The 15495-nt window shown below is 37.3% G+C and overlaps 1 protein-coding gene across 2 annotated transcripts in view; it reads left to right on the top strand.

Annotated features, from left to right (window-relative positions):
* The window catches only part of LOC107873302 (ubiquitin-like domain-containing protein CIP73), a 32283-nt gene that overhangs the window by 7551 nt on the left and 9237 nt on the right, over positions 1-15495 (top strand). For both annotated transcript variants that reach the window (XM_016720096.2, XM_016720098.2), the window contains exons 5-6: positions 31-143; positions 238-309. In XM_016720096.2, coding sequence (XP_016575582.1) covers positions 31-143; positions 238-309 — 185 coding nt within the window. The remainder of the gene's footprint in view (positions 1-30; positions 144-237; positions 310-15495) is intronic.

Genomic DNA, 15495 nt, shown 5'->3' with positions numbered 1-15495 from the left:
TCTTTATAGACATCAAGTTTAAAATTGCAGCAACTGCTTCTGCATCAAGAGCTGGGTACAGTCAAGGAAACCGAGTGAGTCCTGGTGTAGTAGTTGGATACTCATCTGAACATGGAGGTGGAATTTTCCCTGATCTGAATCGGGTAGGCACTATCGTTCTTTCTTCCTTTTCATGATGTATACAATTTGCTGCACATTTTAGGAAACAAACTCATTTTTTCTGTTTCATATTTTAAGATTGTAGCAGCTGTGCTTGGATCTGTTGGAATTGCAAGTGCTGGCAGTGGCAATGAGGGGATTGATCTCAATGTAAGTATCAAAGGCTTCACTCGTAATCCTATGCTGGAGTTTGGCCTTTTCCCTTTCCTATGGATTATTGGAGAAGTTGGTTTTACAATTATCTCATGGACAGCATGTCAATGGACCCGTCCCCCTCCGAGGTCTGTGATATGCAGAGATGTGTATCCACATTCATTTCATGCACACTATGAGAGTGGGCTGACTCAAGAATGCCTGTAAGTGATCTGTCCTGGGGCGGATCCATGTGTTGAGGTAAGGGTGCCATGGCACCCGCACGTTTCGGTTGAAATTTATCCTTTATATATGTAGAATCTGTAAAATTTGGCTACATAGAGAGTTTGGCACCAAGATGACACTAATGACATGCGGGTACTGTGGTTTTGTGATGAGTTTGATGTCTTTGTTTTGCTTTGTGGATCCGAGATCCAATCTTTGCAGGAGCACTATTTTCCTCACAATCTCTCTCTTCTTTTTTTGGACTGTCATCATCTCTGTTTTTTTAAAAATTCTGCTGCTCTTTAGTACTTGCACCCTTGCGAAATCTATCTTTTCTTTATTTAATTTATTATTTATATATCAGGTTTTGTTGGTCCTAGTGTATTTCTAGTTATATCATAATTTAATAGGAACTTCTTGGATAAATAATTTAAAATTGATTTTAATTAGTATACAATCTATTAATGACATGTTATTAATTTATACTACAACAACAACATACCCAGTATATTCCCACAAAGCTGGGTCTGGGGATGGTAAAGTGTACGTAGTCCATACCACTACTTCAGATGAAGTAAAGAGGTTGTTTCTGATAGACCTCCGGCTCAGGACAAATAACAGTATAACAAGCAGAAAACATAAAAACAAACAACAAAATGGGTTAACACACCACTAACTAATAAAAGAAACAAGACACCCCTGTGTAATACTATGAACTATTTATCTGAAATCACAAACATCAATAAAACACCAAACACCACGAACAAGAAACTACCAGATACATGCATAACACTATGACTTAAGGTACATCGACATACAAAGCACTCCTCCCTACTAGTAAGGGCGCACTCCCACCCATTAAACCCTCTACCCTAATCCGCGTTCTCCAGACCTTTCTATCAAGACTCATGTCCTCTGTAAACTGTAACTGCTCTATGTCATGCCTAATCACTTCCTTCCAATATTTCGTTGGCCCACCTCTACCCCGTCAAAAACCACCCATAACGAGCCTCTCATACCTCCGTACTGGGGCATCCGTGCACCGCCTCATCACATGTCCAAACCATCTCAACCTCACTTCCGCATCTTATCTTCCACCGAAGCCACTCCCATCTTCTCTCGAATAATATCATTTCTAACCTTATCCCTTAAGTCCGCACATCCATCTCAATATTCTCATCTCCTCCACGGCTGGCAATCCGCTCCATACAGGATAGCCGGTCGAACTGCCACTCTGTAGAACTTACCTTTAAGCTTGGGGAGGAACCTTCTTATCACACAAGACTCTTGCAGCGAGCCTCCGTTTCAACCACCCTGTACCAATATGTTGCATGACATCCTCTCGTTAACTTATCCATTCCCCGGAATCATAGACCCAAGATACTTGAAACTCTCTCTCTTGCGAATGGCCCTAGAATCCAACTTCACTACCACGTCAGCGTCATGCGTCAAATCGCTGACCTTACACTCCAATTACTCCGTGTTGGTCCTGCTCAACCTAAACCCTTATAACTCTAGGGTCTGTTTCCAAACCCCCAACTTATCATTATCTCTTCCTTGGGTTTCGTCAATACGCACTGCATCAACCAATAACATACACCAAGGCACCTCCCCTTGAATATGTCGTGTCGATACGTCCATAAAAAAGGTGAATAAAAATGGACTAAGAGTCGATCCCTGATGCAACCCAGTCAAAACAAAGAAGTTCTTTGAATCTCTTCCTACCATCACAACACGAGTCTTCGCTACGCCATACATGTATGGAATTGACCTAGTGTACGCCACAAGCACACCTCTAACCTCCAAGCACCTCTCCAGAACATCCTTCGGACTTTGTCGTACACACTCTCTAGATTGATGAACATCATGTGCAAGTCCTTCTTCCTCTCCCTAAACTACTTTACTAATTTGTTCACAAGATGAATGGCTTCGGTAGTCGAGCTACTTGGAATAAAACTAATTCGATTCTAAAAAACAGTCACGATCCTCCTCAGCTTCAACTCTTCCACTCTTACCCAAACCTTCATAGTACGACTCAACAACTTGATATCCTTATAGTTGTTGCAACTCTGAATGTCCCCTTTATTCTTATATAAAGGAATCATCATACTCCATCTCCAAGCTTTTGGCATCTTTGCTGTCCTAAAAATGATGTTAAACAACCTTGTCAGCCCTCCATACTTGCCCCGCTAGTGCTTTACCAAAAATCCATCAGAATCTTGTCTGGCCCAATCACCCTACTCCTACACATCCTTCGAATAGCACCCTTGACCTCCTTAACCTCTATACGCCTACAATAACCGTAATTGCGACACCTCTATGAGTGCTCCAAGTCCCCCAGCACTAAACCTTCGACCCCCTCGTCATTCAAAAGTCTATGAAATAAGATTGTCACCTCCTCCTAATGAGGGTGTCATCCACCAACATTTTGCCATCCTCACCCTTGATGCACTTCACTTGGTCAAGGTCACAGGCCCTCAACTCCCTAGCCTTTGCAAGCCCATACAACTTCTTATCCCCATATTTCTGCTCCAAAGACACCTGCAAGCTCTTGAAAGTTGCTGTTTTAGCCACTGTAACTGCTAGCTTAGCCACTTTCCTAGCTAACTTATATTCCTCCCTATTCAGCAGCTTTTCCTTGTCATCCTTGCTCTCTATCAACTTCGCATAAGCCACTTTCTTAGTCTCCACCTTCCTCTTAACTTCCTCGTTCCACCACCAGCTCCCCTGGTACTTGCCAGATCAGCCTCTTGAGACACCCTACACCTCTCTAGCTGTTTCCCTGATACAACGGGCAGTCGTCTCCGACATACTATCCATATCCCATTTACTCTCCCAAGCCTCTACAGTTGTTAATTTCTCCCCTATCTCCAAAACACTAGCCAAAGTCAAGCTACCTACTCGACTTTTGAAATTTGAAGTATAATTTGATCTGTATTTTTATTGACTTTTGAAAAGAATGAGTAGGTTATTATAAGAGATGCTTTGAATTAGTCGTATATTCCCTCGTTCCATTTTATGTGTCGTCATTTCCTTTTTTGTCCGTTCCAAAAAGAATGTCACCTTTCCTTATTTGGTAATTATTTAAAGACACAATTCCACTTTTACCCTTATTGGTCCTACTTATAAGGTCCCACCTAATTAAAGATAGTAATATTACATTTTTCATAAAGGACAATTTGGTAAACATCATCATGTCTTTCCTCATATCTTAAACTCCATACCCGGTCAAACTATGATGCATAAAATGGGATGGAGGGAGTATACTATAAAAATTGAACTTTAAAATAATTATAAGATAACTCGATAATTAATTTGAAAAAACTAATCTAAGAACAATAAAAAAAATTAATGTAGTCAAATAAAGAATGTGTAGTAATTAAGCTGTTGTTTAAGCAAGTTTTTTTGTTTGTTTATTTTTTATTTATAACAGTGGGGTGCTCTTGCATGGATGTTTTCTTTTTTTGAATTTTATTCTATACATAATTTAAATCAAGAGTGAAAAACTGAACTACAAACAAACTTATTTGTTAATTAAAGACCTAATTGAATTAACTATCAAACCATAGTTTCTATTCAATCTTTATCGCTAGTGATAAATATAATTTATACATAAAATTATGGCACCCATAACCTTCAAATCCTAGATTCGTCTCTGGATCTATCCAACACATAGTTTTACATAACATCATATTTGATTACTATGGTGTACATTATTAGACTAGGAATTCACAGTTCATATGTAGAGCTGAGAATTAGTATGATGGATTATTAGATTAATGAAGGTGATAAGCCAGTAAAGAAAGGAGAATATGAAATTTGGGTGTAGTTTAATAGGAAAACTCTACTATTTTGTAATACATGGAAACTAAGGTCCTGTTTGGCCATGAAAATAATATTTTGTAATACATGGAAACTAAGGTCTTGTTTGGCCATGAAAATAATAATTTTTCGGAGTTGGAGTTGGAGTTGCTGGTGTGTTTGACGATGAATATAAATTGGAGTTGTTTTTGAAATTGTGAGAGAAATATGAGGGAAAAAAGTGAACAAATTTTACTTGTTTTTCACTTTTTCAAAAACAACTATCACTAAAGTGAAATAATTCTTATGGCCAAACACTAACATTTTCACCTTTTTTCACTAAAGTGAAATAATTTTTCGAAAAAAAGTGAAAATTATTATGGCCAAACGCCTACTAAAACATTGCCATTTTTGTGATATCCTAGTTCTAGAAGGAGAATTCTCATAAAGGAAAAGAAGAAAAATAGGCAGGCTTTGACCTCGCAATAGATACATCTTGCTATCTTTTCAAGTTACAGCTTCAACAACAACATACCTAGTGCAGTCCCACAAAGTAGGGTATGGGGAGGATAGAGTGTACGCAGGCCTTACCCCTATAAAGAGGTTTTCGGTAGATCTTCGGCTTAAGGAAAAACAATTAGAAAAAAAGAAGTAACTAAAGTGAAAGCATAACAAAGAAAAATACTAGCACAATCAAAGTGCAACAAACAACCTATAATAACAGAAATCGAAGGACTAGAAACTACAGAAGCAATATGACTACTAGTATGGACGAATAGCAAGACAACACAATACTACCTACTAACCTACTGTCCTAATTCGTGTCCTCAACCTCTTTAACCTCCTATCTAAGGTATGTCCTTGGTAAGCAGACTAAGCTGCAAAATTCTGCCTACACCTCTTCCCAATATTTCTTCGGCTTACCTGTACTTTTCCTGAAATCATCCCTAGCCAATCACACCTCCGCACCGGAGTATTCGTGCCTCTTCTTTTCACATGCCCGAACCATCTCTGCTTTGTTTCTCACATTTTATCCTCCACCGAAGCAACTCCCACCTTTGTTGAGTGTCCTCATTCCTAAATTCTCTCTCTCTTAGTATGTCCAAACATACATCATAGCATCCTCATTTTCACAACTTTCATCTTCTAAATGTGGAAGTTCTTGACTTGTTAACACTCAGCCCCGTACACCATAGTTGATCTAACCACTACTCTATAGAACTTGCCTTTAAGTGTTGGCGGCACCTTCTTATCACACGAGACTCCGAATGCGAGTCTTCACTTCATCCCCCTTCACCTATCCGGTGGGTGACATCCTCATCAATCTCCCCATTTCCTTGGATAATAGATCTAAAATACTTTAAACTTTCTCTCTATTGGATGACCGGAGTATCAAGCCTTACCTCCACGCCATCCTCACACATAACGTCATTGAACTTGCACTCCTAGTATTCTGTCTTGGTCATGCTCAACCTGAGCCCTTTAGACTCCAAGGTTAGTCTCCAAAGCTCCAACTTAGGCATTAATTTCATCTCGAGTCTCATCAATCAACATTATGTCATTTGCAAATAACATACACAGTAGCACCTCACCTTGTATTTGTCACGTCAATTCATCCATCACCAAGATTAATAAAAACGGGCTAAAAGTTGACCCCTGGTGCGGCCCATCAAAACTGGGAAGTGCTCCTAGTCTCATCAATCAACACTAATTCTCTTGTTTTGAGTTATTATAGAGAATTACCATTATATGTGATATTTCCTCTGTTTCTATTTGTAGAACACTATTTCCATTTGAAACCATTCCACTAAAAATATTATTATATACAACTTTCACAACTCCAGAGTATTTTTGTATGTATTCAAACTCCAATACATGGACGTGTTCATACTTTTACCTTTAATGTGATGTTTGAATCAAACTAATTTTCCTACCCATATATAGTTCTCAAAATCATAGAAGTTTCTTGTGCTTATTTACCCTTATAGATCACATTTTAGAAAAAGATAAGTCAAGTCAATTACAAATGAAAGTATGCTTGTTTATTGTAATCATTTTTTTGGGGTAATGTCGATTTGATGGATTAGATTGATAATGCCATTAACTAGAACGTAATATAAAGGAAATTAAGTGCTATAATTCTTTAAACGTAAGGGCTGCGAGGGGAGATATTCATGATTTCTATGAATTAGAAGGGAAGATATGGTAGTTTAACTCACTTAGTCCATACATTTCTGTCATGCTAAACGTATGTTGACAGACTTGCTTAGAGTACTAGTGTGTTTTATGAGATACACATAGCCCATTAGAATAGTTGTTGGCATTCATGTAAAGTGACAAGGTATAAAGGTCTAGCCTTTTCCCAAACTAAATTACGTGTCTGGAGTGGATAAAATAATGACATCTATTTGGAATCAATTTGTAGTTCAAGGTCGAAATAATGTTGGTCAACCAATTAATGTGGCTTGTGAGGTACAACAATGATTAGGAAATAATCGAGTTAGAGCTGTAGCTATGAGTGCTACAGACGGTTTAACGAGAGGAATGGAAGTGATTGACACAAGAGCTCCTATAAGTGTTCCGGTCGGGGGAGCGACTCTGGGACGAATATTTAATGTGCTCGGAGAGCCTATTGATAATTTAGGGCCTGAAGATACTAGTACAACGTCTCCTATTCATAAATCTGCGCCCGCCTTTATACAGTTGGATACAAAATATACATAATTGAGCACAACCTTCTTTCTCAATACATAATTGAGCATTGACCTTCTTTCTCATTAACCTCAATAATCCTTTGGGTTAAGTAATCTTGGACACCGACACTAGGACTTGTATTTCTATCTCCCATATTATTTGGACCGGACCGAAAGCATTAAATCAGATCGGATTGAAGAGAGTTCTAAACAAACAGTTACTCCCACCGTCCCAATTTATGTGAGGTAGTTTGACTCGATATGGAGTTTAAGGGAGAAAAAGACTTTTTAAACTTGTGGTCTAAAATAAGTCACAGATATTTGTGTGGCTGTAAATTATTTAATTAAGGGTAAAATGGACATTTTAAAGCTAAAATGTTACTAAAGTTAGAAATGTATCGTTGTTTTGGGGACTGACTAAAAAGGAAAGTCAGTCATGTAAATTGTCATTGGGATAGAGGGAGTAGTAAATACTTTCAAACACTTCGACTTGGTAACAAAATGTGGAAAATCTAGTGGTCTTGTATGTGCAGGATATGAAATCAGGTGGTCGGAAATTGCTGGAAATAGGATGGGTCAGGTTGAAATCATAGGCTTTAAAATTTAAGTTATTTCACAAAATAACTCTCGTGCATATTGAGCTCATGTGGTACCTCACAATTCAAAAGTTTCTTTATTGCTGGAGCATGAGTGTGTTCTTGTGCCATCATATAAACATAAATATAGATAGGGTCGACGAGTCCGTGTACCTAAGATAAGGGTCGAATGTTGCAGTAATTTTCCTTGTTGCTCGGTTTTTGGACTAACGCATTGCAGGAGACCTGGCTGTTACAAATGCGTGGTCCCTTGGTTGTCAATTGATTTATTGGGTTGGTTGCCAAAGGGTCCGTACCTCATGGTGGTCTTGATTTTCGCAGAGCTCTCATTGAAAGAGGATGACACAAAAAAATTGAGAATTCTCCCATTTCTATCCCAGATGTTTCTCCCTAATGTTTTGATACCATTCGAGACATAAATACACGGGAAAAGATAATTAATAGGGCTGAATTTGTTTTTTCTGAGATTTAAATGTTTGAATCTGAATGCACATCTGAATGATTAAGATTTATCTCTAGATCTGAATGATTAAGACTGTTTGTTTTTCAACATCTGAATGTGCAAAAAAGTTTTATTTGTATATATAATAAAATAAAAAATACAATTCAAATAAAAAATTAATTACTACCTCCATCTCATTTTATGTCGTCATTTGATCGGGCACGGAGTTTAAGAAATAAGTAATGACTTTGTAAAGTTTACAAAATTACCCCTGTTAAAGATATTTTAATGTTTACTTTTTTGTTGACTTTTTTTAACAAGTGGGACCCACTAAGGATAAAATGGGAATGATTTTATTAAATAATTACCAAATAAGGAAAGATGACATTCTTTTTGGTACGGATCAAAAAGGAAGTGACGACACATAAAATGGGATGGAGGGAGTATATATTATAAAAGCATGTAATTAATACAACAAAATTATTATTTGATTGAGAAAAAATATTTATGTTTGTTAGTGATAGTAAAGATGGTTTATAATGGTGGTTGTGGTGACGATGATTAATGTTAATGATAAATAATGTTAGTGGTGATAGTTGTGATGGTTGGTATTGTAGTGACTGTTATGATGGCAGCAATTGATGGTGGTGGTGGTGGTTGTGATGTGATGTTGCTTGATGTTAGTAGTTTGAGGTGTTGATTGTGTTGGCTGAAACATGAATGCATGATGGTTGATGATGTGTTGGTGCTAGTTGGAGATGTTGTTTGTTGGGATGGTGGAGATGACTGTTAGTAGAGATAAATTTTAGCGATAGTAGTGGTTGAAGTGGTGGTAGAGGTGGCGTTACTAGAGACAATGGTGGTGGCGACCGAAGAATGTGTGGAGGTTGTGATGTATTAGTGGTGGTGCTAGTTGTGATGTATTAGTGGTAGTTAGTGGTGGTGCTAGTTGTGATAGATGAGTTAGTAGTAGGGATTGACCGGTACTGATTGATGATGGTGGTGCTTTCGACGGCGGTGGTGGCGGTGAAAAAATAGAATAATAGAGGTAGTAAGTATGGTAGCGGTTGACAATAGTGGTTGGTAGCGATATTTGTTATCGATGGTGGCTGTGATGGTGGAGGTGGTTGTTGTTGGTTGACAATGGTAGCGGTGGCGGAGATGGTTAGTGGTGGTGACTGCTGATTATGAATAGAGTGGTGAATATTATCTAACACCAGAATATCTCTTCACACCTATTAAGCCTTGGTTTTAGATCTGAATGATTAAAACCTATTCAGACCGATTAAGAGCTAAAATCTTAATAAAAATAAATACACTTAATGGTTTGAAGTCTGAACCATTCAGATTCAGATCTTCAGTAAGTGCAAACAAATGAGGCCTAAGATTCCAAAGACATATGTCTGACACTTGGGTGTGTTTGGTATGATGGAAAATATTTTCCATGGAAAATGTTTTCTTGGAAAATGTTTTCTTGGAAAATGAGCTGGTTTTTTACTTATTTTCTCATGTTTGGTTGGTGAGTGAAAAATATTTTTCGGAAAATATTTTATGGTGTTTGGTTGGTGAGTAGAGAATATTTTTTAGAAAAATAGTTTTTAGTGTTTGATTGGTGAGTGAAAAAATATTTTTTAGAAAATACTACTAACTGTTAACTAGTATATCAGTGCCTCTAACAAGTCAACAATTTGTAAGAAATAATTTAACTATAACAAATAATATCAATGTCGAATTCTAAAATACTACAATCACTAAATTTAAGCAGCTATTAATTAGCAAATATAGGACACACTTTTCAACATTTTGTCAGGACAATCTCAAGATACTACAATCAATAGAAATATAACGGAACGACAAGCTTATTCAACTTCGTGAAATAAGTTACATCGATGACAAGATGAAATATGCAATTAGCAAAAGTAACATAGGTAAGTTTTTCTCTATGAATATGAAAATAACAATACATTCAACGAACATTGGTAATGGAAAAAATTTGGGTTTTACTTTTTTTTTTATTTCAAGCAGTGAAAAATTGAAGCAAAGCACAGTGAAAAATATTTCTGAGTAATGTAAATTTTTGAGAAATGTAAATTTTTTGAGTCACGTGAATATGAGTGTTGTTGGGATGGGGAAAAGGGATGGGGGTGGGGTCATAAGTCTCATTTGCCATTTTCTGGAAAATGACTTCCCTTGACCCATGAGGGAAGTCATTTTCCATCAAATGGAGGAAAATGAGTTGTTTTGATAAATATTTTTCCAACATTTCATTACAACCAAACAAGGGAAAATTGAAAAACATTTTCCAGAAAACATTTTCCATCATACCAAACACACCCTTAGTCTTATTTATATCCATACTTTACATAATACATATTTTCTTATGCGGGGCGCTAAGTATAAGTTTATGTACATTAAGTATCTAACAGGAGGAATGCCTTTAATTTGGCTTGAGATTGTTGGTTTAAAGCCGTTAAAGGGAAACAACACAGGAATTCAATTTAAAGGCTGGCCGCAGAAATAGAGATGAAGTTTAAAGAGAATATGCAGAGTCGGTTGATTTTCTCTTGTAAAGGTTATTTTTATTGATCATAAAATTAGCAACTTAAATAGTTGCTATTACAACTAAAAATAGGACAAAGAAATAACCTACTTCTACCAAAATTAAAATAACTAATTAGTTTCCTACCAAAGATAGGACTCCTAATTTAACTAGGATTGTACTTAAAAAAAATTGCTGGAGAAAACAGAAAGAATAGTTGCATTCTTAAAGCAACTTTCAACACTCCTCCTTGCTTTATGAAATGCAAACACCAATTTTCTGTCTGAGAAGCTCGGATTTGCTGACATCAACTTCAAGGCTACCCCGCCCAGCAGCTTTGAGATGACAATCCAAAACTTTCGGGTCTGCGCAGATGACTTGTTGCCCCTTTCGATATTGGATTAACTCTAAGCCCTGAAGGGTGGACAAAATATCTTCTGCCTTGATGGCTATCATGTCACTTAGTTCCTTGATAGATATATTGCCCTTGAGCTTTTTTAATATATCCAGAAGCACATGCGTCCAGTAACCCCTATAGCTCAACATTCCTAAGTCGGAAAGTGGTCTTGCTGGTGTGCCCACTTTACCTTCTTTCTTTGAACATTCATATGAGAATGCAATTAGGAATTTCCCATACCCTTTCCTCTGATAAGGTGGAAGTGTCAGAATGCAATCTAAGTTATAAGACTCTTCTGAATGCTTTTCCTTTGAAAAGTAACCAACCATATGGCAACCTCGGTCGTCACATTCACGAAGCACATAAAAGAGGAACAGGTTAACATCATAATACAGAGTCTTATGATCAAGAAACAATTTGGCCCAGTAGCATAGATTTTACCCATAAACCTTGTTTTTTTTTGCCATCAACCTCAACCATTGACAGTGTACCACTTTTATAGATCTCATCACCTGGAGGATGCTTAAGATCACATTTCCTTATGTGCCTCTGAAGCTGCTCTTTGTGTTTCATAAAATTGAGACAAAACTAGCAAAAGAACAGTTTCGAGCAGTCAGTGTATTCTGGAGGAAATGGCGATAAGTACCACGTTTCAATCTCATATCTTCCAAATTCTATTGTAGCAATGTTCTTGACTTTTGTGAACTCTTCGTGCTCTCGTAAACTGGCTGCATCAAGCTCCTCATGGCCTTCGACACGAATCTCATCAATTTTACCTTTCTGGTGGCATGTCATTTTCAAACTTGTCACCTTATTGTCGACCTTCTCATCCACAACAGTCTCTACCGAATTAAGATCAAGCTGTTCAAGTTTAACCCACTCATCAAGTCTCCGGTTGAATTCAGTATCAACTATCAAACTAAAATCCTCAGAGTCGGACGTAAGATCAGAACTTGAACTTTCTGTTTTAACAGACTCAGACTCATCCTTATCTGGATCATCAAGATTAAAGTCATCATCTTCTGAGTCTTCAGAGTAAAGCCCCAAGATCCCATCATCTTTAGGAGGGGTTTCTGCCAGCTCTTCAGATGCAGTAGCAGCAGCTTCCTTGGGATATACTCTCCCTGCTGTCAGTGACGGAAAGGTTTGTTCCTTGAAGATCATTAAGCAAGTCAATGCAGTCAACTTTGCAATCACAACCAGGACAAAGCCAGCCTTCATCATCAGGTGGAATGTCTTCTTTTAGCAGAGGTGGCTCCACACACAACTCGTGAAATCCACGTTCTTCTTCCAATGGATTTAATGAGAAACTTCTGCCGCTCATTTTGACTTTAAATAGGTCTTGTCCAGATGATTCATTGATCAAGCAATGTTTATCTTCGAAATACAATTTGAAACCATTTTCTAATAACTGACCAACACTTAACAAGTTTTGGTCCAAACTGGGTACATAAAGAACATGAATTGTTTTAGTGCCCGATTGTGTTTCAATTGTAATGGTTCCCATTCCTTTTGCTGGAATATAACCACTATGGCCGAGTTTAACTTTTGTAACTTTAGTAAGGCTCAAATTTTTAAAAAGATCTTTATCGCAAGTCATATGATTTGTGCATCCGCTATCGATCAGCCACGAATCGCTTGAGACATTGCTTGTTAAATATGGTGCGACCAAGAGTTGATCTTCTTCCTGTTCATCAACAACTCGAGCCTCTGCATCTTGTTGCTGAGTTTTGTTCTTGCAGATTATCTCTTCATGCCTAAGCTGATTGCACTTAGTGCACTTGGCATCAGGCCTTTCCCAACACTTAAAAGGTGCATGTCCAAGCTTGCCACAATGCTTACAAGGAGGGTAGTTTCTTTTGAAACCACCTGTTTTGTTTTTGTTGCTATGCACTGCACCTTCTCCATCAATTGGTTGGTGCTTATTATTCTCCTTCTTCTTAGAACGTCTATCATCGTGATGCTTGGCTGGTAAGGCACCTTCGACAACTCCTCTTTCTCTCATAACACGCCGTTGCTCTTTCGCTTGAAAAGCACTTAAGAGCTCTGCAAGTGTTATCTTGGACAAGTCCTTAGTATTTTCTAAGGTTGTTATGGTAGCTTCAAATCTTTCAGGTGCCGTTACTAGGATTTTCTCAACGATCCTTGAATCATTGAAAGCGGAACCCAACAATCTGATGCGATTTGCTAAATTAAGGAGTCTATCAGAGTACTCCTTTATGGTTTCGCTTTCTTTCATCCTTTGCAGCTCAAACTCACGTATCAGATTCAACACTTGCATCCCTCGAATCTTTTCATCTCCTTCATACTCAGTCTTGAGATAATCCCATACCTATTTCGCTGATTCCAGAGACATGATACGAGTGAAGATATTAGATGAAACTGCAGTAAATAAGCATGCCAATACCTTTGATTTTCTGGTTTTCCTCTCCTTGTGAGTTTTAATCTGCGCCATCGTGGGATTGTCCGGCAAGGGAGCTCTCTCATATTCAGCTTCAACAGCTTCGTAAAGATCCAAAGCTTGCAGATATATTAGCATTCTAACTGCCCAGATTTGATAACTTTCTCCATCGAAAGTTGGTGGTGTCATTGAAGAAAAATTTGCTTCTCCGTTCATGGTATCCACTGGATCAGATTGATGCAAACACTCACAGGTCCCTTAAGATTAAGGCTTTGATACCAATTGTTGGTTTAAAACCGTTAAGGGAAACAACGCAGGAATTCAATTTAAAGGTTGGCCGCAGAAACAGAGATGGAGTTTAAAGAGAACATGCAGAGCCGGTTGATTTTCTCTTGTAAAGCTTATTTTTATTGATCATAAAATTAGCAACTTAAATAGTTGCTATTACAACTAAAAATAGGACAAAGAAATAACCTACTTCTACCAAAATTAAAATAACTAATTAGTTTTCTACCAAAGATAGGACTCCTAATTTAACTAGGATTGTACTTGAAAAAAATTGGAGAAAACAGAAAAAATAGTTGCATTCTTAAAGCAACTTTCAACAGAGATATCTCTTTAGAAATAGTTAAGAGGGAAGTGAACCTACGCCTCATTTGTTTTTATTAAGATTAAAACTTTTGAATTTGAATACACTTGCATATTAAGATGTGCATTGAAATTTAGATGCTTGGATCTGAAAACACATCGAAAAATTAACATGTATTACGATCTTAATACTAAATATTAAGATTGTTCGACTTCAGCATCTGAATGTATAATTTTTCTTTTAAAAAATAATAAATATAAAATTTAATAAAATATTAAACTAATCAAACATACACCAAAAAGATATTTTTAAAAATTTGTATGATGGTTGGTGGTGGTAATGGCTAGCGGTGGTGGTTGTGGGTGTCGATTGGGGATGGTGTTGGATAGTTATGTTGTTTTGGGTATAGTAGCTAGTTGTGATTGTAGTTGCCACCAGTGGTTGATGGTAATAGTTGGTGGCGACGACACTGGGTTATGGTGGATAATAATTATAGCTAATGGTGGTGGTGAATGATGGCTATAGTGAATGCTGCAATGATTGGCGATATATAGTGGTGATTGATTATGGTGATTGGCCATAGTGATTGATGGTTGTTGTGGTAATGGTGGTTGGTGGTGATGATTATAAATTGTGGCTAGCGACGCGGATGGCTAGTGTAGTGATTGATAATGATGGTGGTTGTGGCCGAGGATGGTGGTAGTTGATAATGTTGGGCAACGACGACGCTGGTTGATAATGGTGGGCCATGGCCGTAGTAGTGAATTGGTGAACTATCAACGACAAGAACATACTCATGTATTCTCACAAAGTGGTGTTTGGGGAGAGTATAGTGTATGCAAACCTTTACCCTACCGCATAGGTAGAGTTTTCGTTAAATCCTTGGCTCGAGGAAAAATAGTCCAAAGCAGTCCCAAAAAAATAATGAAAGTACAAGAAACAACAAATAATAATAAAAACAACAGATAGTAACAGATCAAAGACTACAATAAGACAATACGATAATCGAGGTACAAGGAACAATAGATGGTAATAGAAACCGAAAGACAAGAAACTGAAAGAGCAATACTACGACTACCAACATGAACGGACAAGAAGATAATGCAGTGCTACGTAATAGCTTTCTAATCTGTGTCCTCCACACGCTCCTATCTCTATTTTTATGTCCTCGGTAAGCTGAAACTTTGTCATGTCCTGAATTGGTGAACTACCATCTTCAGACATCTTTGAATAGACATCTGATATTAGGACTTTGTTACATATCTTAATCATTTAGACTCATTCAGTCGTCGAACATAAAAGAATTACACACGTAATAGTTAAGATTCAAACATTAAAAATAAAGAGACTTAATGACTGTGATCTAAGGGTTTGTTTGGTATGAAGGAAAATATTTTCCACGGAAACTGTTCTCCTAAAAAATGTTTTCTTGGAAAACAAGTTGGTTTCTTACTTATTTTCTAGTGTTTGGTAAGCAAACAAAAAAAAAAAAAATTATCTCAAGAACATTTATATGTCAAT

This window comes from Capsicum annuum, chromosome 6 (genome assembly GCF_002878395.1).
Source record: "Capsicum annuum cultivar UCD-10X-F1 chromosome 6, UCD10Xv1.1, whole genome shotgun sequence".
In the NCBI taxonomy this organism is placed as follows: Eukaryota; Viridiplantae; Streptophyta; class Magnoliopsida; order Solanales; family Solanaceae; genus Capsicum; species Capsicum annuum.
This window is presented reverse-complemented; position numbering and strand designations above follow the sequence as displayed.